General features: G+C 39.9%; 1 protein-coding gene across 1 annotated transcript in view; it reads right to left on the reverse strand.

Annotated features, from left to right (window-relative positions):
• Positions 1-7,807: 7,807 nt before the first annotated feature.
• FAM53A (family with sequence similarity 53, member A) overlaps positions 7,808-26,187 on the reverse strand; it is a 44,667-nt gene continuing 26,287 nt past the window's right edge. Inside the window, 1 exon segment of the mRNA XM_010000235.1 lies at positions 7,808-8,994. Within this exon segment, the coding sequence (XP_009998537.1) occupies positions 8,671-8,994 (324 nt within the window). The 3' untranslated portion in view covers positions 7,808-8,670.

Raw genomic sequence — 26,187 nt, forward strand, 5'->3', positions numbered from 1 at the left:
TTTTCCAGCCCTGTTCCCACTTCTGTCTGAAAGAAGGATGCAGGGAATCTATGTGACCAGTGCCTTGGCTGCTCCAAGTACAGAGCATCCCGGCATCCCATCTTGGACCACCCAGCACTGGGTTTTTTGGTGGCAGCAGAGACACACTGCCTGCTTTCCAGGAACAGCTTCACAGGAGCCACATGTTTTGCAAGCAGGCGGGTGCAATGGTGAGGTGAGAGGAGCTGGTGCAGCACATCCACCCACAGCACACAGCTCCAGGGAACTTCTGCCACTGGCTTCAAAAGAGAATGTACCCAGGCACTGAGCCTGTTTGGCAAAGGATGAGAAACTCAGGTGACATCTCAGCAATGACCAGAGGGGATCCAGCAAGGCCACAGCCCAGTGGACATGGTTACAGGGAGACCAGAATGATCGCTGGGTTACAGGTGCTGCTCCTGCAGGCACCCAGGCCAGCACACAGGGGCATCTCACTCCTGCCCAGTTTCCTACTGCAGCACTCCATGCTCCCCCCTGCACCTGCATTTCATAGGGGTCCCTTCTGCTGCAATCCTGCCTTTCAGCCCTGCATGGCTGAGAAGGCTCTGGGACCAGGTAAGGAGGAGGGAAGGGGCAAATACCCTTCATAAAAGGTCAATGTGGCATCCTAACACTGTTTCAGCCCAGGGCCATCAGTGCTGAAGAACACCTCCCACTAGAACAGGTTGCTCCAACCCCATCCAACCTAAACCTGAACACTTGCAGGGATGGGGCATCCACAGCTGCTCTGGGCAACCTTTTACACTCTCTCAGCACCTTCACAGTGAAGATTTTCTCCTGAATATTGAATCCAAGTCTCCCCTCTTGCAGTTTAAATCCATTACCCTTTGTCCTATCACTCCATGCTCTAGTAAAAAGTCCCTCCCCAGCTTTCCTGTAGCCCCTTCAGGTACTGGAAGACTGCTATAAAGTCTCTCCAGAGCACAGGCAGGCTGATGTCTCATCCCATCCCCACAAAGGTGCCTGATGCCTAGGGCTGCCTGTCTCTCTGGGAGCACCCAGTCCTCACTCCCCAATGTGCATCTCCAAACCAGAGACCCCATTTCATCCACCAGTGGGATGCAGCTGCCTGATGCTGGAGAGCCCTATACCCCCCATGGGAGCTGGGCTGGGGCCAGTCAGCACTGGCTGCATCACAATGCACCCAGTTTCCTCCCAAATGAAGTGTGAACATGGAGCTTTTCACCCCAACAAATCCAACATCAGAGCAGCAGGGCAATAAGATGAGCACACCAGCCCATGAAACCCATCATGCTGTCAGAGAGGTTAAAATGGGGACAACAACATGGGACTAGATATCCCTCCTCTGCTGGGGACACACTCCCAGCTCAGCCCCTCTCCAACAATTCAGTTCACTCAGTTATAGAAGTGCCTGAAAAAAAAGAAAATGGAAACAGATCAACCAGGGCAGAGACCTCAGTCCAAGGGATGTTTAAAGGAATGTGAGGAAAGGAAATGAGGTTGGATGTTCCCATTTGCAAATGGATTTAGGGAAAGCTGTAACACTGAATTCTGGAGCGTGTGAAAACACAACATTAGGCAAATTAGCTAAGGGAAAAAATACATTTAAGAGTTGCTTCTTTGCTGTCCCTAAGTGTCTCTGGTGTCACTGAACATTCTGAACAGCTCTTACTATGCAGGATACACACACCTTCAGGAGTTCAAGGTCTAGGTAGCTTTGTGTGTGCACAAACAAGGCTTACAGCCCCAGTACTGTCCTGTTTATGGGCTAAAATCACACTTTTCCTGAAAAGCAATGGGTTAGGAAACTTCTTGGTGAGAACTCAGATGCTGGTACCTAAAGACTATCCCAGCCACTCCCACTAGCTCAGACTAAGGTAGACTGATAGAAATGCTTTTAAATAATTATCTCCTATATTAGATTTTTTTTTCTATTCAAATTTTTCACTTTCTGTTGATTTTCATGTTTTTTGCCTTCTTTGTTTCTGTTCCCATTTGCCTTAGACAGACACCAACATAAAGACCTTTGAAAGCAGAACATTCACATTAGACATACCAGTCAGACACACTCACTCTGTCCTAGATGATAGAGAAGTGCTCCAGGACAGGTTGCCCAACATTTTTCATTACAAGATCCTGATTTTAGACTAATTTTCTATAGCTCAAAGGTGTTCAGGTTGAAGTTCTTCCATACCAGGTACTTGCTTTGGGTTGATTCCTTCCATTTGCTAAAAATAAAGACAAAATGGTTCAACACTTTCCATACAAAGATAAGCAAAATTAATTTTGCTTTTGCTCAATTAAATAAAACAAACCACCAATCATGTAGCTAAGAAGCTTTGAAATTTATAGGGACTTTGTCAGGGTTACTGTGATTGTCACAAAGCTAATGTCACAAACCAGCATTTGAGAGTCCTGTAAAATTTCATCCAATTTTGACCTTGCTGTAAGGGCTTGAAAACCATGCAGGTTTGTAAGCTCTTATCTGAGATTTGAGACTTCAGCAGCTCAACTCTCTAAGCATTTCTTAGGTGCAGGATTTGCAGCTGCCATCCCAGCTCCCTGCTGCTGCCTAGAGAGCCCACACAGCACCCAAACCCCTCCCACAGTTCAGCTCTGGATGTGATTTTCAAACCAGAGAGATGATGGATGTAACTGAAGAGTATGGGGTACAGAACAGCTTGATGGGGTTGGAGAGGCATTAGGGATACTAATGAGCCTGAGGGGAAAAACAGAACTAGATCATCTTGTAATATTCAGACTTAAAAAATCCAGAGTAAAACCTGTGCTCCCTAGGCATGGACATGGCCTTCTTGGAAAGTAAAAAGCTATGAAGACATCTGCAAAACAGGCATCTTGTTACCCCTCTGGTGGATCCATGTTATCAGAGAATAACCAAAGTAGCAGGTTGTTAGACTCCTAATTCACTCCCATGCACATGCACCTTTTTCTGCATCATGCAAAATTCTCCATTCATGTAACAACATGCTATGTCTTCTATGTCTCACTCAGAGCATGGAAGAGCCCTTGGGAGGATGAAGCAGAGTCAAGTAGCAAGATCAGGTCACTGTATGCTGGGCTGAAGCTTCATCAGCTGCAAACAACCAAAAGCTGCAGACAATGTAGGGCCATCCTGTCTCTTTTTTTCCCAAAATCTTCCTCTTTTCTTGCCTGAGAATTACACAAGCATGGATTTTGAGGAATACCTGCTTCTCTGAGATGTGACCAGCCCTGCATTTGGACAAGCAATCCCATTGCTCATGTGCACATCACAAGTGAGGGTGACAACACTAACCTTTCTCTGGCTGTAGCTCTGTAGCCATGAGCCACAGCTCTGATAGCTCAGAAACCTGTTCAGATGGGGTGTCACCCACCAGCCCGATGCTGAGCAGCTGTAAGATGAAAAGCAAAGCAAAAAAGAGATAGCTGGGGCAGTTGAACATCACCCCAACCCATAACTGAGTGCTCTGGGAACACGATCTCACTCCACACTGCTGCAGGGTTCAGACAAGTCTGTTTTGGAAAGTGGGACACAGGTTTTGAGTACTCAACAGAGCAACCCTCACTACAAATTCACATCATCACTCACATCAGACAAGCTTACCTGTATCATGACAACACAGTAATTTGTCCCCACTGAGACATCATAAAATATTTAATCTTACAGGTTTTGCTTTTTAAAAGTTTAGGAAGTGAAACATTGCTTTTAGAAGTTTTAAATTTGTGTCTGGATAGTTCATGGCACACTTTCCCAGCACAGATCTCTAAGTCACTTTGCAATAGCAAAAATCCATCCAAGCAGTACTGCTGGACAAGTCCAAGAAGCAAAAGCACCCTCATTTACCCGTTTCAGCACATCTGTGACTACTGTGCTGACCCGCTGGTGGTGGGAGCAAAAACTTGGATTTGTTAATTACACACAAACTCTAAAACAACTGATGCCAAAACTCATGTGGAAAACACATCAGAATGGTCTACTAAACATATGGTAGCAATGCTCCTCTGAAACTGTTTTGTGTGCATTAAACAACTAGCAAGCTCCAAGGAGAAGCAGCCGTAGTAGCAGGGTCCCAGATCCCAATTTTCTGATGCTGGTCCCATTTAACGTTGAGGAAAAGGCACAGATATGGTGGAAGTGGCACCTTAAGCTGCTGGTCCAGGACCTTTGCAGGGTGAGCACACCTAACACGTGCCACCAAGCCAGCTCACCTCTTTTAAGGACAAGACAGAAGACTTGAAAGAAACATCCCAGGTTATCTGCTGAGCTGCACTGGATGATCTCTTACAAGAGGCTGAGCCCACCACGAGAGCCCACGATGCAAGCTCTTTGACCTGTACCCTGGTACTTTTAAGAATGAACACAATATAGTTTGCAAATTACACACATGGAACAGATACAGAAAAATTACTTTGGCATCTGCCAACCCCCACCAAGGACTTTCCAACAAACCCATGTGCTTTCAGAGGTTCTGCAGAGGCTTGTTTTATACCAACAGATCATCAGCACCTTTACCTGCAATTTGAAAGTAAATGTATATTCACTAGACACAACCCTGCAAGAATGGGCCTGGGTAGAGTCAAATACATATTTATGTTTTTCAGAAACATTATTTAGCCTAAGTTACAACACAGGGCCCTATATTCGGGCAAATGGCATCTCCAAATAAATTTACAGATCACAGTTGAGCCATGCATGGGAGGTCCTACCTCTCTCTGTTCCTAGAGCACTTTCCTTGCCAGGTTATTCTCCACTGCTCTCCCTCCAGCAGTTACTTACCTTGTCAGTTTTAGGCTTGTTTGGAAACACAAGCTGCAGAGATCCAAAGGAAAACAGGACAAGAAAGGACTGTGGGAAGACAGCCAGCCTTCTCCCTTACCCAAGCTGAAATGTAGCTACTGCCCCGATAGATGCTTGCTCCTAACAGATCTCCATTTGTGGAGAGCTATCAGCTCCCCACACATCTGCTCAGTCATTCCCTATCCTTTTTTATATATATATATTCAGACTTAGAAAAAACTATCATTCATCCTAGTTGCAATTTAAGCCCAGCTTACCATATGATTTCAAGTTCAACTCTTTCAGTGCTTCCTCCCACGTGCATTTTCCCACATTTTCAAGATCCCAGTCATGCCACTCTCTAGTTCTAAGCACAAGTCTCAAGTTGCATACTTACAGGCACAGGATTATCTTGAGTCTCACCAACATGCCATTTGTGAACCTTAGCCTGAAGCTTAGTTTTTCTGCCACCAGCAGGATAAACTGCCAGATTGCTTATCTGAAATAATGCCTAGTAGTTGGCCCCACTCTGAATTTGTGCTTTGTTTAACTCAATCTAATTTTAGTGTCTTGCTGAAAAGGATCTTGTCTTTCTCCACCATCTCCTCTGTTGAAACCATTTCTACACATTGCCAAGACTATTTTGAATTCATGCTATCTTATCTTTCACATCTGTCCAGCTTCCTGTTGACTGCAAATTTAACATGCACACTACTTTGTTAGCCAGGTTGCTAATAAAAATGAAAGATAATTGACCTAGAGCAACTCCCACAACCCCACGCGATACACGGTCTCCTGTTCTGACACAGGGTGCAAGACGGAAGGAAACCCCTCCCAGAGCAGAGCTGCTTTCAGCCCAGCTCAGCCCACTTCCAAATACAATTCAATCTCTGAAACCACACTTTCCCTTTTTGCAAACCACCTTCTGCATTTGCCCAACAGCCACTAGATTTTATCCCATGATCAACTGCAATAAATGTGTCAAATTCCCTAGGAGTAGGACTTCAGATCTTGTGGGGGACATAAAGCCAAAGCCTGCCCTGTCTGAACTAAGTTTTAACCAGCAATTCCTTTTACTCTTGGTTCTCACAGGGAATTACATTAACATCTGCAGACAAAGTGCACAGATTCCTTCCAGCAGATTTCTTCATCTGCCAGTGTTACTGCACAGCTGTTCAACTGCTTATTTCCCTGTCACCCACTAATAAGAGCCTAAACTAGATAATTACTACTTCCTAATTTCACAAAACTTGTTCTTCAGTATCTAAAACCACTCCTTTCTGTTTTTTTTCCACAAAAGGGCTATTTAGTTTTAACAGCTGGCTTACCAGGAGACCAAGTCCTGTGTTACCATAAGCAAATGTTCCCCCACTTGGAAAACCCCTTCCTCCCCTAAGCTTGTGTCAAGGAATGTGGCTTTGTGCTGACCAAAGGCAGTGCACCTACAGAAGGGAACTGGAGCAGCCTGCTTTTGAGGCTAGAGAGATCAATTCACTGAGATCACAGCCAGGCCATATTTCAGAGCTAGAATAAATATTATCTGGTCTTCTTGCTTTATCACTTTCTTATTAATAGCTTCAGTTCTTGTTGTCTTCTTTTTCCTTGACAAGGCACATCTTACCTCCTTTTACTCAAGCCCTCTAGGGTATTTTCTTCTTTTACTTCTTCCAGGAGCTTGTCTTCCTTGGGGGAGGAAGAGCCAAATGGATTGCAACATTAGCTTTCTCATTCCATGCCATTACACTTTTAACTAGAGTGCTTTCAAATAGGTAAATTAGCTTTTAAGTGATCCCAGTAGTACTATTGGCCTTTCCTACAATCCTGCATTAATGCTGATTCAATTTTACTTACCTCTATTGCTCAATTAAGAATACACAAAGAGAAGTGTAGTTCTCCAACTAGTAATTGCAGTCTGGGAAGGAGCAGGGTTGTTCCACAACCCATGATGACTAATTACCACACTATAGCACATTTCCCATTTACCCACAAGGGGAACTGGCTGCTCACTTGCTACTTCTTGGAGTAGCTATTTCTTGAAGCAGCAAGTGTCACAATCCCCAGTTGTATGAGATTATTTCAGATAGCTTTGTGCAAGTGTATGGTCTGTGCCACACCAGAGCAAGTATCTGCAGTGTGAGACACATTCTGTTAACAGAAGTTCCTGAAGGAACCAAAGTTTGCTCCAGCAGCAATCCCTTTATTTATCTAGAAAAAGTTGAATTATTTTTGTCAACAGTGAGCAGCTTCACTTTCTCCCACACAGTATATGTTAACATAGAAAGAACCCAACAAGCCTTTGCAGTGCTCTTGCACCTTATTACACACATGTACCAGTGCCACAGATCACTGCTGCTCATAGCTGTACATGCAGCAGGAGTCACCAAAGCAAGAAAAGTTTAGACCTTCCTACTGGCTACCCAAACTTAAAATCCTGTATAGATACTGAGTTATGTAAGCTGGTTCAGTAATTAAAGGGCAGTTCTCTTCATGGTCAAAGGCTGATCCTAATCACAAGGCTGGAGCCCATGTCATACCTTGCTGCAGCCTTTGACAAATGCCTCAAGTATTTATTTCTTTTTTAATCACATTCCATTAGTTGACTTAAAATATGTTGCTGTGTTTTGGTTTTATGGCACAAGTTACAATAGGAGTTGGCTCACTTCAGCAGACTAACATAACACACTAAAATGCCATCATCTAAGCTTTTCCCTTTCTATCAAATTTAAAACCATTTCAAGATTAATATCCCCCTTGTTTAGGAAAACCCTTACTGTAGCTGAACTAGCAAAGGATGTTTTGCAACAGTCTGCAATGAATACAGTTAAATATTTTAGATTATTGCAGCGTGTGTAAGACACTTCTGGGATCCAGCATGAGTTACTCCCTGCTCTCCAGACTAACTTGACTTCACTTTTCAGATGACCAGAAATCTGTGCTCCCCTCCACCCAGTTCTGCACATGCACCATATTTAAAGAATCTGCCACAGACTTCACGTTTTCCACTAGTAAAATTCACAAGCAGGCAAAAAGTGCAAAGCAAAATGTCATTTTATTTAATTCAAGGACTATTTTCCTTCTAGTATTGCTGAAGGGATCACCTCCTGGGGAATTGATCATTACAAAGTCCCTGTCTAAAAGTTCAAGTGCTCTTGTTGTACATTCTTTTGAACCACAGAAAACATAATGACCAAGTAGGTGGGCAGCTACTTGCAGTTTTATCCCACCTCAATTAGCATTGCTTCAGGCTAGAAAACAATTCAAGTAGTAAAATAATGGAAAATGTTAACCTTTAAGGTCACTACCATATTTTGATCAAAAAGTCCTGAATGTATGAAAAGAACATTTGTACACGTTATGAAGGTTTTTTAACCAGACACTGTCAAAGATGGCAGTTAAGGATTTTGGACCAGTTGTCAACCAGATATTTAAGAGTTCTATCTGAAGGTTTATTACCAATTTTGTTATGCGATTCACTTTTCACATTAAGCTCCTTAACAAAAGCAACATATACCCGCACCAGAATCACTGTAGACAGATTTAGTTTAATAGAATGCCCTTCTGAAAATTCGTTTCAAAATAGAGATGCTTTTTCTCCAGAACTGTAAAAGCCATAAAAATGCAAAATATGTTAGGAAATTTTTTAATCAAAATTATTCCTTAATGTTCAAAATAACATTTAACCTACTTTTTTTTTTGTTGTCATCCACATATTGATCAATAGACTAAACAGGTAACAATGGTTCACGTTTTTCCCCCACCTGAAACATTTCTTCTAACACAGGCCCAAGATAGGCAATACAGAGATATTCAGGGACATGGATTATGCATGGCAAAGGTAATCCTCTATCATTTTAATTTAGAACAACTCTGATTCTAGCATACAACTTGGAGTCTCAGTTGTTTTCAATCTGCTCTAGGTCCAAGTCCCCACAGTCTAGAGGAAAGATGCCTTCTTCGGTGCTCTCACAATCACTTGTGTCCTCGTCGCTCTCACACACTGCAGCTGCTTTCTTATAATCCCTTGTTTGGAAGCTACCTTGGCATGACCCATGATGCCTTACTTCATCCAGCTGTTCTTTCATCGGACTGGAACCAGGGGTGATGATGTTCATAAGATCATTTGAGTCACATGGGGATGACACAATTGTCTTCATTTGTGTGTCGTCATCATCATCTTCATAGTCAAGGGAGCAAAGACTTTTAGAATTTTTTAAAGTCTGCAATTAAAAAAATACATTCACATATTAATCATGACTGTACAGGAGGTGCATACTAAATTCCTTACATCCCCAAATGGACTGAGAGTAAATACTCAAAATTCAGAGTGCCACATGTCGGGGAGGGGGAAGGAAAAATGTTACTGATTTGCTATGCAATCTGGTTTTGCACAGGTATTTTACCCATGTAGACTCTCCTTAGTTGGAAAAACTACCAGTCCCCTTTTTTATGCAGGAAGATCCAAAACCCTAGCTTTAGCCAACTAAATGAGGAACAGGAGATGCCCAGCTTGATGTATTAGCCTTCTGGCAAAGCCGGAGCACAGCATTTGGTAACATCAGCATTTAGGTCAGACAGCTGCACTGCAGCCTACTCAACAATTAATTTCTCAAAGTTCTCAAGTGTGCAGACAATGGGCCCTCAGGCCTCACCTCAGAGACAGTGAGAGTTCACAAAACAATTGGTACATTTGGGTAACCTCAAAACAGGAGAAAACTAAGCTTCAACTGGAAGGGTCTTGCTCAAAAGTCAGCTTAGTTTGTCTTACATTTGGATACCACTTGAACAAGACCTCAGGAATTTGAGCAATTATGTTTGAAAAGTACATTAAAACTAGAGGGGAACTACCTTTTTAGACAAAGGAAAAAGAAAACCTCAGTAAATGTGCTACTTCTGTCTTCCAGATAAAGGAATAAAATGTGTAAGCTTCTCATGTAACTTTTAGGGATCCTGGACTTGAATCCAGAAGCCGCATTTAAGAAGAAACAGAACTACGCAGGCAGCTGAAGTTAGATTTTAGTAAATGAGAAGCTTCAAAATTCTACCCCATACAAACATGCAGTGAGAGAAGGGTGAAAGACTCAGGGCTCCTCTCAGAGGTGGCAAGAGACAGAAGAAAAGTTGTGGTGGGTTTCAGTATCTTACTGATTAAATGACTCCAGTTTCACATAGCACAGCAATTTTTATTATAAGTTGATCCACAAGGAATGGGACCAACTTTCACACCCATTTTTACCTTCCTCCCCCAGTTTGTCATTTCTTTAGTATTTTATATTTGTTTTTATATTCAGATTAAACAGGAACATTGCAACATTCCCACTACGCTATATTCCAGATGCTCTTCCAGAACACTGGATAATCTTCTTACTTCACCACTGCGTGTCAGCAGCCACATGAGCAGTCCCCAGGCTCTTCAGGTGGATTTTAAACAAAAATTGAAAAATTCAGAAGTACCTGAATTTGTCAGTCTTGCCTGTATACAGGAGAAGAGTGAGGAAATCTCACTGAGGTGATTTACCTGACACCTTAGGGTTGATGTTACACATGGAACATCTTACAGACAAGCCCACTGCCAGTCTCTGGGTTCATACAGTTCCTTAGATATCCCTATACCAAATCTATACAGAAATTTGAGGGAAAACTCAGGTAAAGGTAAAAAGCAATACACTAAAACTCAAGTTCAATCACAGCACAGCTGGGCTGAGGAGTGAACAGCAGCACTGGCATGGGATGGTAGTTGGCCATCTCTGGTATTTCGGCGTAGGTAAGACAGTGCAGCAATGTCTCCCAAGCCACATGGAAACTTCAGTGTGATATTCCTCACTATTAATCAGAGGTTTGTTGAGCCTCTATTACACACAGCTCTTCTCTTGCTCAACCAGCTTTCATACCTTATAACATACATTAGGTGATTAGTTAATAAGCCCTAGGCTTCAGGCTCAAAGGCCTGAAACAAATGTAGTTTCCTTAGACAGACACAAACAAGACTTCATGTAGGAGCTGATCTACCCAAGACCTGCATTTAAAGATCAATTTTCAGAAAAAAATTACTGTTGACCATAGTTTGTTCTGTCAGGAGGAAGTCAGTCTTTGTTGGCTGTGGTTAAAACCCACATCCAATTGTGCATGTGACTAGATCAACAAAACTGATAACCTTGCATAATCAAAGATTTTTTCCAATTTTACTCTCCTATGTAAACAGTTTTGGTATAAGATACATTCCTGTTTTCAAAACATTTCTATATAGCTCACAGCTTATTCAACTACAAACATTTGAGCTCCTTTTTATGACTAAGGTGTGAATTTCTTTCATATTTTCTTGAAAGCAAAATCTTTTTTTAAGTGGAAAGTGTTAAAGGATATTTTAATCCTAATTCTATTTCATAGCTTTGAAAAAAGATCATGTTTCCTGTTGTGTATCTCCATATAGGGGACAATATTTTCAGTTCTTTAAATCTTAGGCACTGGGAAGGAAAGGGATCAAATAAAGGAAAGCTTTGAAAGTTCTGCTTTCACTGTTTTAGAAAGGAATTCCCGAGTCCCCCTTCAAAATATCTTTTATTCAATTTACTGCTAGAAATTAATCCAACCTCACAGCTGTCTTTCTAGAAGGTTTGTGTACATAAATGAAAAACTGCCTGTTAGCTGTACTGTGCTGAAACCACTTGAATGGGAACTTTTAGCCCGTTTCAACACAACAGCAAGTGCATTCAACTGGTTCTTTGTTCACCCACTTGTCACAACCCCACCAAACTAAAAATAGGTGGATTTATTATCTCACAGCACAATCCCACTTCTTTCACAAAGCAAAAGGTAGAAATTGCAATGCATTCAAGCCCTCTAAACTGCAGCTTTACATGTTACACTGGTACAGTACCACACCTTTCAAGCACAATTGTGCTCAGTGGGGAGCCTGCGAGTACTTGCTCAATGGTCCTAGTTTTATAAAGGATGCTGGACTAGCAAGACAAAAGAGTCCACAGTTGGCAATGGATAGAACTCAATCAGCTAAAAGTATCCTTTTGTGTGATGGAAAAAAAAAGAAAAAAGAAACTGAGTTTTAAAAGAAGGGAGGCGATAAAATGTCTGAATATTAAGAAAAAAAAACTTTGCATTGAAAACAATGGTGGGGTAAGAAATAAAAGAAATCTCTCTAGACCTTAGCCTACAAAACAAACAAGAAAGGCCCAGAGTAGCTTGAAAGGAAGCTAATGTCTGTACTCTTTACTAACCTCCAGTTCAGAAACCCATAATACATCACTTTCCAAATATAAAAAGCAATAAAAAGGTTGTTTTTGTTTTACTAACAAAACTAGAGCATTTGCTACAGTAGTCAAGGGAAAAAAAGTCTCTTATGTGCATGAAAATCTAGTGTACAATGGCAGCAGCAGTTCTCATGCTTCTTCCCCATGCCCCCATCATACACTCAGTGTTCTTCCCCCCTTGGTTTTGAATGGGGGTGGAAGATACAGCTGCTCTGAGGAGGTGCAGCTGCAGCAGCTGGCACAAAACAAGGAGCAGAGGAAGACTGAATCCACCAGAAGTCCCAAGACCATCCTACTGCTTCTCAGCACTAGTCATCACAACAGGCTTCTCCCTGAAGCCACAGGCTTAGGAAGAGAATTCAGACTAATCAGACTAGTAATCTGGCTTGGTTTCCATCCTACCCTGAGACTTTTACCTATGACTGCACAACACAAGAGATGCTGCTTTAAGAGATACAAATGCAGTGTAACAAATCGAAGTGTAAAACACTTAAGAGTCAGCCAAGCATAGAAAGCAACATGTGGCTTGTTCTGTTGCTTCCCTGTACTTAGCCAGTGATAGAGATGGGGAAGGAGCCAGTCAGATAGGCTGCATTTCCCTCTGAAGGCTTCACAGGTCCTTATTTCACTTCCTGGACTCATGTCTTCAACAGATCAGTGAGACTGGCTCAAAACCAAAAGCCTTTCCTGTTGGTAACTTGTACCACAGTTAAGTTTCAGATCAGAAGGATCACATACAGCATGACCAAAGAGGTTGCAATTCAGCCTCAGCAATAATGAAGTCCAAGTGTGGTACAAATTTATTACATTAGAGGGACTTCAAGAGGGAGATTGAAGGAATGACTTTAAAGAACAAACTGCCACAAAAGACCAGTCCTAAACATTAAATCATATTGAAAACTTTCTTCTGTACATACCATCATCTGACTGGCAGCACATCCTACCATAAACAGTTGTGCAGTGTCCCTCCCTATAAACTGAATTTTCACTTCATGCATCTAACTACTTGCAGTTGTATCATCAAAGGTGACCAATCAAGCTGGAGACATGTACAGTATTTATTGTAAACCATCAGATATCTCAGCTAGTTGTATAGATTAAGAATCCCACCACAATCCTAACCCCTGCATCTCCTACTATTCAAATCTACTATGCATAAGTGAAAAACAGTAAGAAAAATGTTGTGCTTATGAAACAATTAACCTTTCTGTAAAGCCCTTGATGTTTGACTCTGACTTCTGTCTTGAGTAGCTCTGCACATTTTGTGAACACTTCACATACAACCTTAGCTTGTAGTTGAGAAGAAATACTGCTTCACTAGTATGAAGTAGTGCTGACAGGAGGAAAATAATACAGTATTCTTCATCATGGTGTATGCTTGAAGCTTGCTAATACACTCTAAAAGCCAAAGCTAACTGGGAAAGAACTACTTCCTGCTTAATGGAGAAATCGAAGATGTAGAAATAAGTTTTTTAATTCAAGTGTCTAAAACAAATTTCAGGTCAAAAAACATTGCAGATTTTTAAACTATGCATTTGAATTAACCAAAAGAGGGTTTATTATTATTATTATTATTGTATTAAGCTACAAGCAAAGCAGTTAAAAACACTTATATTTATGTATTTCATGGAAACTGAATTAAATACCTAGAAAATTCCTGACAACTTCACAGGCAAAATCTGATCAAATTAACTTTGGAAACCAAACTTGCTGTTTACTTTTTGTAGCTCTGCAGTTACCCTCATTTTTGCTGGAAATTTGATATGTTTTTTTATATTCAAAAACGCAATGCTTATTTCATCATCTATTACTAAACAGCAGAAAAAACCACAGAATACTGGGTACGAATGAGAAAAAGCAAACCATTTTTACTATTTTGTCATCTAATTAGGCACTTAACTATAATAACCATTCCTCATATCAGAGATAAAATTACTGCTGCCGGTCTTACAGTTAAATGAGGTAAATGCTATTTGCAAAGCCAAAGACCCAGTTAAAAATCAACACAAGTTGGCACACAGCAATCTGGCTATGACTTGAAAGTTGTTCAGTACTTTGTCTCTGTGTATCGTCAAAGTTTATTTTAATTTTTTTATATGTAGGTGCCCAGGAAGAGAAGTAAACTGACATCAACTCATTTCACATCAGATGCTGAACAGCAGCATGAAGTAAGAGGCTTTCATCTTCCACTACCCAGACTGTTCTAGATTTAAGCATGCTGTTTTCTGGTGTAGTCTACCATGAATGTTGATCTATTTATTGGCCTAGATTTTTATGTTTATATTCTAAATTGTGCCACAGTATCTTTGTAAGTTTTGTTTATGAGCTGTAAAAACTTGTGATTTAATTTGGCTTCTTACTGAGTGCCACTAGTTGAAAAATATTATGGCCTAATGAAATAGAAAGATTTAAGTCAAGTGCTGAATTTGTCTAATTACACTCTCATATGCAAAACCAAAGCTGTTCATCACACAAGATAATTGATAGAAACCACTGGGAGAGTTCGATGTCTATAAAGGAGAAAAGCAAAATGCACCAAGACTTGAGGGGTTGGGGGTCCAGTTCTCTGCCTGAGCATCACTGCAATCCACACACATTTTGGGAGACTCATGCACTGAAGTCTTCAGTGGTACAGCAGCCTATTCATTCATCTAGGAGGTGTTGTTAAACCCAACTAAAATCACTGCTATCACACCAAATTCCAGACAACCATGTGAAGTCACAGGTGTGGCAGATGCCCAGACCAGCAGGGATTACAATGACCATGCATTAAGCTCAACCTGAAAACCTGCTTCTCCCTTGCTCCAAAGTCAGACATAAAAATTATTCATGATAGGCACCCCACACATACAAACTAAACATCCTCTACACACCTTTTCCTTGTTGTGGTTTGCAAAGAGCACCTAAACAACTGAGGGGGTATGTGAATTTTCTCGGCAGTTGTTTAGGTGATCTTTGCAAATTAAAGTGTCAGTCTAAAGTTGTTTCTCTAAATGGAAGCAGAAAAACACTATTGCTGCTTTTAATTCATTACTTTCTAAACTAAATTTTAGTAAGAAAGGGGTAGTTTAGTGCAAAGCTAACATACACTTACAAGAAACTCAGGTGCTGGGGTTTAGTAGGTTTTACAAGCCCAGGACAATTCAGAGGGGTTAGCTTTGTTTTTAAAGACAAACTCAAAGGTGACTTAATGCAATAGTCTAAAATAATACAGTCAAGAGTATTACTGAACAGCAACATTAACATGAAGGGGGCAAATACAGCTGGTAATTTTCCCCTTATATAAAACCCAGACCAACATTAAACTGCATTTTAGAAAGTTTACAATAGGGAATTTTGAGACATTGGAATATTACATTTTCTAATTTGTTGAATCTGAACTGCAACCTTGTACCTTTCCTGTTTTAGTGAGTATAAATCATACAATCTATTATGGGAATGTGGAATTACATTCTATAAACATCAGATTTACCTATTTCATCTGCACATAGTTAAATAAAAAAACTAACTATTCTTAATACCAGTTCAAAAAACATGAATACCTATAGATGTTATGAATTATTCCATTAACTAAAACAGAGGAGGCTCAGACAGTAGGTTTAACAGTTCTGAACTGGCTAATAATCAATAGAGTCAAACAAAGTGGAACATAATGACATTTGGTTTGTGCAGCGAATACTACAGCACAAGACTTCGGCCAGGGAGAAAGAAGGTTAAGCCAAACAAAACAACTAGATACTAGGTACAGCAGCAGTGTTCATCTGAAATGCACTTATGCATTAAAAGAGAGGCTTCCTGAAAGGGGAAGAAGCACCACAGAAAAAAGTCTCAGAAGGACATTGAAATAGCAGGAATAGTAGCCAGGAAGACTGGTTCCAGCTCTGTTCTTGCTTAGGCAGCAGCTGAAGTCAGGGGTCTCTTGCAAGACCAAAGCAACTTTCTGCCTTAAGGGAAACAAGTGTCTTTATACATGGTAATTTAGTAATTTCCCTACTCCCTGCTTGACCCTAAGTATATCACTAATATGGACAGTGGGTTTATCCACCTTCTGGATAAGCTGGATAATGTGGAATGAGGCCTCTACTGTGCTTAAGTTGCACAAGCTCAGGGGGCTTCAATCTTCATCAGCTAAATGAGCAATGGTGTGATGAACAAACAGCTGCACTGTTTGTGTTCACACATGGTTGATGAACACATCTGGTTTTGTAGTAGAAGGACACAGAGGGGAAACAATGTAAGCACGTGTTCTCTCCCAGCAGAAAGGATTCATGTTTTGCCAGACTTGTTCCATCTTTTCTCATTCAAGAACCTTTACCTTTCCTCTTATAAAATAAATGCAGGCTCTGGAAACAAGAAACAATTCAAAGTGCATATTACCAGCTCAATATGAAAAAATTACTTTAGATACTTAGTTTAAGCAATGTCTAATTCATATACTTTTTAGGAGGACGCATCTAGTTTTCTGAATTTAAAATGAGGAAATAGGAAAGCATGCTCACACCATTAACATGAGCCACACACATAGCAGACACGTATTGACATACTTCAGTTGCTGAACAGTTCAAGGAAACTGCTTAACAAGAATAGGATTGCTTGCAGTATCATCTCTCAGCATTCAGGATTCAAAACCAAAAGATACCACCCTACGTGGCTAAAGCCTTCTCATGTATTATTCCTCCAGAGGAATTAACAGACTTGCACACTACAATAAAACCACAAACATTACCTCCAAACACAGGAGTTCTACTAGGTTTCTAGATTTCTAACTAAATGCATTCCAACAAGAAAAGAAAAAGCTGCAGCTGTGCTTCCACAAAACCCCTAATGTTCAGTCACATTTTGAAGTTCACTTTACCATGCCAAACTCTGTCTCAAGTAACAGGGTTTAAGTTGCCTGACTATGCACCAGAGTAACACAGGACAGGATTTGACCCTTGTGGCTTCAAAACATGACCATATTGGCTTCATTTCCTGCCATTTATGTGTCATCTATTTTTATAGAGAACTTCTATTCCTGAGCAGTTTAGCCAAGGTCTTAAGTCCTTCAAGACTTTGCTATGAGCTGCAAACAATTCACTTCACAACTGAATCACAAATTGATTTTTGCAAAGTACACTCGTACCAACTTGTCTTCAAATTCTAAAATTTACTTTTTTTATCCTCAGGTGAAACCTTAAGTTGATATGATGGGTCAAATTTATAAGAAATTAGAGAAGTAAACTCCAAATCCTGATTCTAAGACTACCCTCATTAGTTACTGACAGATGTCAGCCTCACCTATATTATTGTGTTATGCTGGCACACCATCATAACCAGCATTTTAAGGGATTCTATAATTGGGCCATAAAGTTCACTTCTGCTAGGGAGGGGGGAAGGGAGAGGAAGGGAAACAACCTCAACTTGGGAGGAGTTCCCCCTTTGAACCACTATTCCACTACAGAAATACTTGTTCAACACGATCTTAGGATCTTGTTATATGAACGGAGGCAGGCATGCATGGGTATATACACATGCAACAAGTGCTGTGAGGAATCTTCCTCTACTCAATATAAAACTCACAATTTAATAATAAATTCTTGTAGGAGCATTAATTCAAACTATAGGTGGACTCTCACCACTAATTATTTCCAGAGGCAAGTTAAGTTGAACACATATGTTTAGAAAGAACAGAATTAGCCATGTTCACCTTCAATCTCTAATACATGTACCGCATTTTTCTAGTTTAATACCCGATTTTGAACCATTCTGAACACATCTGAAATTGGGTGGCTCAGGAAATGCTCTCTAGATCAAGCAGCAAGCCTGCTATAGGTGTTTATTTAACACCGAGTCAATTTGTGCTAAAACTTCTGCTTCGTACATGTGATCCGGACAAGTTTGTTTCTTAGTCCAAATACCAAAGCTGACAACATTTAGTTGATGCTCAAGTTTTTTTTTAAGAAAAAGTTAAGTCAGGAAGCCACACAGATGGTTCTTTATCCTTTGACTGCATTGAAAAACAATACATGCTTTAAAATAGATCATGCCAAGTCAGAAGAAAAGCAAAGTATATGCAACTTGTCGAAGACAGTCAACACTCAAAATCCTAAAGCACTGTGCTAACACTAAATCTATATCCATTTCTCACAATACAGTCAGTTTCAGTCTTCCTCTATTTTTAAAGAAAATCAGAGTTTGCATAAAAAAGCTGTAACATTTGAAGAGGTACATATCCAAGTATTGCACACACTTTGTTTTAAAGACTCATTCGTTAATACCCCCATAACTTGCAAGCTTTGTAGCATACCACAAAACCCATTTAAGTTTTAATCACATGGTTACAACTGTAATGAAAACTGAAATCAGGAAACTCATCAGAAGTCTCATCTGAAATTCAATTTCTGGTAATATTTAAGTTTTATTGCAAAAGCACGTGTCATTGAAGGCAAATAAAGATCAGAGTACTTTCGAATATGAGATCAGCTATCTGATTATCTGCAACTAACTTTTAACACCAAACTATCACCTGGCAGAAAACATCTGCTTTTAACTGTATTCCAGTAAAAGTTACATCTAACTGCAACTTCAGTTTGCATACACTTGAAAAGAGCATGTAAACAAGTAAACATTTCCCAACCTAATGGGAGAGCAAATTGACATCACTAACTGAAATAGATCAAATCAGTTCATTTTCACATGCTTGAAAGATCTGTTTTGCTTTTATCACACTATGTGCTAGTATATATAGCCAGGAACCCATCTCCACAATGCAAGGCTAGCAAAAGAAAGTGACAGTTAAATTTGAGACTTTCCAAAGTGATTTTAATAAATCTGTGGAGAAAAACCTCAGGTGAATCAATTTGGTTCAGGTCTCTCTCAGAAGATGATGCATCAAGTCAGAAAGCGACAGTCAAAAAAAAGCAAGGAAGTTTCATAAGTGTAATACTAATAGCAAAAAGCCTAATTTCAGAATCAGAAGTCTTTCAATTCTGGGATCATAAAGATGGACTGATCTATTAATTTGATTACCACATAATTACAAGAATACTGAATACTAAAATAAACCCTTCTCCCAAAGTTACCCCAAGTTAAATTCAGAGGTAAGCTCATTTTCTGATTTTCTTTTTTTTGAGTGAAACTGGTGTTTCTTTTTTTTTTTTGCCAAGAGATCAGAACCAAATTCTGATATCAATGATTAAACACTACTCAGCTTTTCTGGTAGTCACAATCTCTAGCAATTTAGAACAAGAAAAAAAAAAATCTTAAATCCCTGCCACCTGCCAAAACCCAGATGGTAAAACCTGAGAAAAGTGCTCTCACCTCTCTCTAAACTCTCTGGTCCAGCTTAGGTACATTAACTGTAAGTATCCTATATATACCACTGAACCAAAGCTCTTAACTAGATACTGTATTGTATTCCAAACATCACCAATAATTTTAGCATAATCCAATTTTATGACAGGCTAAGTAATAATTAAAAGCTAAAATATCTACAGTTGGCTGAAACCTGGCTTGTGAGTTAATAGATGGCCCCTTTCCTCATAATGTCAAACGCAGCTGGTCTGGTACTCATTAGCTCTTTCAACAATGAATACTTACTTGTACATACAGGAACTTGCCAGAACAGAAAAGTAAATCTGCAGCAGATATTAAGCTGCCTCCTCCCCTTATTAGCACACTGCTTACAGAAAAGTACTATAAACATAAAATGGTAGTTTCGGGTCTGACAAAGCAACAGTGCTGAACAGTTCTGAGAAGCTTCAGCTATTTGCAAGACATTTGTTAGAGCACTACTTAAAAAAGAGAGGAGAAAAACTTCTGTCCTTAATGAGATTTCCTTTCCTCCACTATCCTCAAGGCTTGCACTCCCCTCTCTGTCAGGGCACTGGGAACTCCAGCACAAGGGCTCACTTCATTAAATGCCATTTCGGACCTAATTTCACATTGTGCCCCACTCTGCTGATGCAAAGAAAGCAAAACACCAGATGCTCTCTGTGCCTGCTACCTCAGCAGTGTTTCATTCACTACTCCAAAAAACTTCCAGGCATCCATTCAAAACCAAGTACCCCCAGCCTGGTCTGTCCTGTCACAGGACAAAGTGCTCACTTGTCTTCAGCTCACTTTTGATGCTTGCCTATCATCTCCCAGCCCAGCCTACTCCTATCTCCTTTCCTTCTTCCCAAGACTACTGGAATTTGAACTTTAAATGGACGGCCTCCATGGCAACAATAGATAAAAAAGGAGCCTTTGATTGTTCATGTGTTGAGGAAAAGAAAGGAGATTCATCCTGGCTGAGACCTAGCAAGAACTCATCGAGCACAACTCCCCTTCCATGGCAATGGGATGCCTTAGCCTGTAGCTACTCATTCAAGCTCCCTGCATCTATGTTTCCATTCAGAGAGGAAGAATTCTTCAGGTTCTCTCCCTGTTAGGGAATTAAATGTTGATCCTATGAATGAAGGGCAACACCAAGCTTGGAAAGCTGCCAAAAGGCTTTGTAACACTCAGCAGTTTGGAGTTAATTCAATACTTATTGATAGCTAACAGGATTTATAGCTGCATTATTTATAAGGAAAAAATCACAGCCATATTTAGACCTTGGTAATAAACTATTTTTAGCACCATCTGTTTTTCTAGTTTGTTCTCTTGCTTAGGCAAGAGCATACTTTTGCACAGTTCCTTCTTCCTTGTCCCTTTAAAAGACTCCTCATAGCCTAAACCAAAGTGCAAGTAAGAATCACTCTGAATATCTATTGTGCAGCAATCTTCCTAAGCACGTTTTGGAAATCAAATTGCTGGCTAAGGACAGTCTTGGGCTGATACAACCATGTATATTCTGTTCAGTTAGAAAACCCAGATTTTTTTTAATGCAAGGGGCAACATGTTTTACAAAAGATTACTAAATGGAAAGAAACAACTGATCATTAACTGCATTAAGCCATCTGAAAAGTGTTAACACTCCTGGCAGTGCTTTCCTGGGCAAGAGTTGCCAAGTTTCACCCTCATTAAACCCATAGATATTTTGTCACAAATACGTTCTGCCAGGCCAGGATGCTGTTAGAGGGGGAGACACGAATCATGCACAGCTGCTGCAGGCACCTTGCCTCTGCAAGATGAGGTGTTTCAAGCTGCAGCTGCCACTCAGACAAAGGCTCCCCCAAACCTCAAATCACCTCTTCAAGCTCACATTTACATTCTGCTTTTAGTATGGGGGACAACTCCGGTGGCCTCTGCAGCCTGACAAGAGGAACTGAGTGAAGGGGTTTCTGGTTCCTTGAATTCCAAGTGAAACAAGGCTTTGGGTACTTGCATACTGATTAAGTTCCCAGAAATGCACTTGATAGCAGCAATATATTTATCTTATTCTCATTACTCACAAAAGTTTCCTTTTTACCCAAAATAACAGCAAAAAAATTTAAAAGCTTTCCTGTTAATTGTGTCAGATTAAGACATTTTACTTCAGAACAAAGCAGAAAACTAATTTAAAATATGAGCCCATGGAGCTCTTACCCTTGGCAAACAGCAGTAGCAGTAAGGGTTGCAAGCTGGTTTACCAGGGCTTGCAGCACAAGTTAAGCATTCCTGGAAAGTTAAAGACAAGCAGGGAAAAAAATCCCAGCATATAACACATAAGTCAAAATTAAATTCTAGAAATGCATAACAGAAACAAAGCCACTAGAATGGGTTACAATAGAATCCTGGAGACCTTTGAAACTTTCAAGCAATTGATAATATTGATTATTCTAACATTTGTCTGGCACCAGCATTATGTGACATTTTTAGAATGCAAAGGAACTAGCAGCTCTTGGGATGTCTCCTTCCACTCTACCACCTTTTCCAGTGGAAAAAACAGGGCACAGCACTTTGAAGAGCAAGTACAATAAACTACCAGGTAGAGGAAGGGCTACTTAGCTGTGTGAGAGTCAGGCCATTCCCAGGATCAGAGCCAGGATGCTGAAGTCTGCTCCTGGTGAGAAACATGTCCATATGCCTGGGCAGCCACTGCTGTGCTCCATCTGCCAGTCAAAGCTTGGTGGCTGCCACAAATGGACCTGCTGAGTGGTCTGTCTCTCTCAGGGGGAAAAAAGCTCCAAATCTGGGCTACTTTGACAGGACACATTTCAAAGAATAGTCTGCCTCAACCAAGAGGAGTTCAATAAAAACTGTTCAAAGGAGAGAATCAAAGTCTGCAGTACTTTCCATGGCTATATAAAGCAAGTGGACAAAAGCCAACATACACAGCAACTGTCACAGTATATTTAAGGGCTATTGCCAAGTATGCCTAAGAGTAAAACCTAAACTTGCAACTTGTAGTTCAGTTCCCTAAGGCTGTTGCATAACCTACAAATACAGTACAACACAAGAACAAATTAATACTGGTGATTAACCAGGAATGTAATTGGAGGATCTGGAAGTCTCCAAAATGCAGCTTATTGCTAGTGCTGTACCAAACCATCAGACTTTCATGTGGGCAAGGATTCTCACTTGTGCACACTCAGTATCAGTCATATACAACCACACATTTTTCCAGATTTGGAAGGTGTGACCTACCTTACCCTTGTACAAAGTTCACACCGTATAAGCTAGCACATACGCTTCAGTATGATCCTGCATTAAAGGACTACAGGGACACATGGATCAGTCTCAGAAAGCAACTGGAGAAGATAATAGCTAAAAGAGGCAGGATAAGGCTTGTTAGTATCTGTCCATCCACCTTTCCCTTACAGACCAGATGGCAATGGAAAGGCAAGTTATCTGTCCCTAAACAGCAGTGAGCACAAAGAAGGGACTTAGTGATTTACTCTCAAGTCCATATCCATTTGAGATAGGTGGATGCCAGAGAAGGGAACTGTCGTTATGTCAGAAAAGTCTGTACGAACTCCATATATATCTTAATCCATACAGTGTTCTCTCCCCTCTACACCAGCACCTCAAAGGAGCCTAAGCAACAGTGATCCACAGCTCCAATATTGAAACTTTCTTAGCCAATATTCTTACATGGGAAGTCTATGCTGAAGTGACCTACATCTGATTCTAACTGTATCCGATCACATACTGGCAAAAACTAGAAGCCATTAGATTTACAATTTAACCTACTTAAATAGCTAATAATCTCTAGGTGAAGTTTAAGTTTACCTTCCAACCTTTGGTTTTAAAAACAATGCTCCAAAAGCATCAAGGTAGTTTTAAGTAAGAATGTGACCTTTGAAAAAGGGTCATACAATAGAAGCTTTTTTTTTTAACCTCAATAAGCTTGTTATGACTGCTTAGCATTTTGAACAGTATTAAGTCCTCATGATTATCACCATTCAGCAACATGCTTCTATATCAAGTCCTCTAAAAGCACAGCACAGGGGAAAAGGTACAGAAAAACCTTTTTACATTTATCTATCTGTATATATGCACTCTTTAAACAGCCACAAACAAATCACTGTCTCCTGAAGCCAGTTAGAGTAAACACATCAATACCAGTATACAAGGTCACTTCCATTAACTTGTTCACTGTTAACTCCTCCAAATTTGGAGCAGTATTGCCCTTGATAAAGTGTTTCTGATAAGAACATGTCACATACACAAACTTCCTTGACCATTTCCAGTAGCTCATCATTTTCTCCAACTGTTGTATTTTCACAAGAACATGCTGGCTTATGTCCATTACAAATGTTTGGAGCCCATTTGAACAGCTTTGCACTATACTTTACCCAAACTAAAGGTGGTATTTGAAGTATTTTAGTTGTAAAGATTTAAGAAATGCATGCATACTTCAGGTATTGCAAGTATGCATTGACATAAGGATTCCTCCTTACCACCCTCCCTTGAATAGTCAAAGAGTATGACATTTTTACTAGATCTAAATGTACCCTAAAGTTTAATCAAATTGTATAACCAGACTGTATCACCACAAAACCTATCAAAAACATTACACTGAACATCCAGGTACCCTGCTGGCACGAGGAGCTAATTGATCCTAATACAAATTAAGTGTTTGTGCTGTCCACTCTTCCAGGGAGGACACCTTCCACTGAGCTCCAATACCATAGCAAAGAGGTAAGCTAACCTGAACTTGGGACAGGTGGGTTTTTTTCAGGGATAAGATAGCAATCAAATAGTTTGGATCTCAACAAAGAATGAAATAACTTCACCATAGATGGGAATCAATGAAGTTACTGCCAGTACACTCAAGCCACTTAAGATCATTAATCATTACTTAACTCCCTCAAGTCTACCCTTTCTGCTGTTAAAGTAGCTTGGGCTCAGTAACAGAGGACAGAAAATTCTTGCTTCTTTAAATGGTTATTTAAACTCCCTAGGAGAGGGGACAGCAGAAGGAATTTGGTTATTTTAGCATATGAATAGCAGAAGATAGTATTTTTCACCACAGTCTATACTCTTTATAAGTTTGAGGTGAGTCTACAAGTTAAATATACTCCACTGCAAAGTTAAGTATTTCTGTATCATATTAAATCCCATTAATCCTTCCCATTCACCTGATTTAGTGCACAACACAAGTACAAAGTACTTAACAAGCTTAGGAGCCATTTACCAACCCTACTGCATGCTTCCATGCCCTGAAAACACCCTCCTGTGCCAACTACGTGAGCTTTACAAGATTAAACCAAGCAAAGCTCTTGCTCTGGGACATGTAATTATAACAAGACTTGGAAATTCAACTTAAAAATGATTTCTGGTTCTACAGTAACACATGAAAATTACAAGGGTTACCCTATCCAAGTAATTTATTTAAAGGCTTAACACAATGAACACTACGCATCATGCACTTACAGATTTATACAATCAATTTGAAATCTTGAAGTTCACATTTTGATTCAGGTAAGTAGTCTTAAAACAAGTACAGTGAATAACATTCTGAAAAAAAACCTGCTTAGGCAAGCTACTATGCAAAAGTAAACTCTAAAAGCTGAAGGGAGGGAAGAGAAAAAAACACACACTAAGTTTACATTTTAATGATTCAGATCACATCAGGAGTCTCAGCCTTTGGACCAATTTTATTTTTGTGCAGCAATGAAGAATTTCCAGTGAAGCTTTAGGCTGACTATGTTTCAAACACATCCCATTACTGCCACTCTAAGCACACACTACAGCAGTTAAATGTAACCTTGAAACTCTGTAAAAGAGGACATGACAGTTAAGCCACAAGGCACCTGTTATATTCCTTTCAAGATCTTAAATATCTTTCATACTACTTACACATCATAACACTACTTCATATCACTTAATTTTTAACATCCTACTTTCAATTGAAATTACCCTCTTTTTAAAAGGCCAAGTTTTAACACACTACCTGACATGGAGTTGTCCAGCACTAGATGAAGTTCAGAAAAAATGTACTCCTGCTAAACAATTCACACCACAGTATCCTTATTCAAATACTGCAAAGTTCACAAAGTTCTCCTGCTTCTTACTGCTAATGTGCATTAGTCCAGAAAACAGTCAAAGTGCATACTGGTCAGCTTAAAAGAGAACTGAAAGCTGATAGTCAAAATATAATGAGAAAACAGGAGGAAAAAACAACCAGCTTCATACAGTAGCAACTATCTAGCCTCAAGAATACCTGGAATCTACAAAACCCAGAACCCTTCCCTTTCCCAGAAAGACAGTACCCTTGCAGAGCTTAACTTGTGCAACCTCTGATGTTTTCCTAGTACATAAAGATATTTGACTGTCTAAAGATACCCTTTGTCAAACAGTCCTGTATCCCTTGCAAAGTTTAAGAACAATTCAATTGAACACAAGTTCAGTTCAGATGATTTTGCTGGCTTTCATGCAGCTGGAAACAATGGTCCTAAGTCAGAGGAAGACCAATTTGTCAAAGTTACAAAAAGTGAATTAAATTGATCCTCACTCCTTTCTCAGAAATGCCAGTTTTTGAGGCATTCTGCTTTTGTTTCCCCTTCATCCTTCTCCTTGTGCCCAGATGATTTTGGATCAAAAAAATAAAATGAACTGGCAAGAAGATTAGGTCTTAAATGTTTAAGTTACATTTAACAAAACATTCAGTAAATTATGTTTTTCACTTAGATCAGCTTCCCAGTTTCAATACAGACTGTGAGCACTTTAGTGCTTTGACATTTGCTTGAAGTTTATAAGCTGGCCACATAAATGATTAAATTTATCAGCACAGAGAACTGCAATGTTGAAATGTTCGCT

This window comes from Chaetura pelagica, unplaced genomic scaffold (genome assembly GCF_000747805.2).
Source record: "Chaetura pelagica isolate M959 unplaced genomic scaffold, ChaPel_1.0 scaffold116, whole genome shotgun sequence".
Taxonomy (NCBI): Eukaryota; Metazoa; Chordata; class Aves; order Apodiformes; family Apodidae; genus Chaetura; species Chaetura pelagica.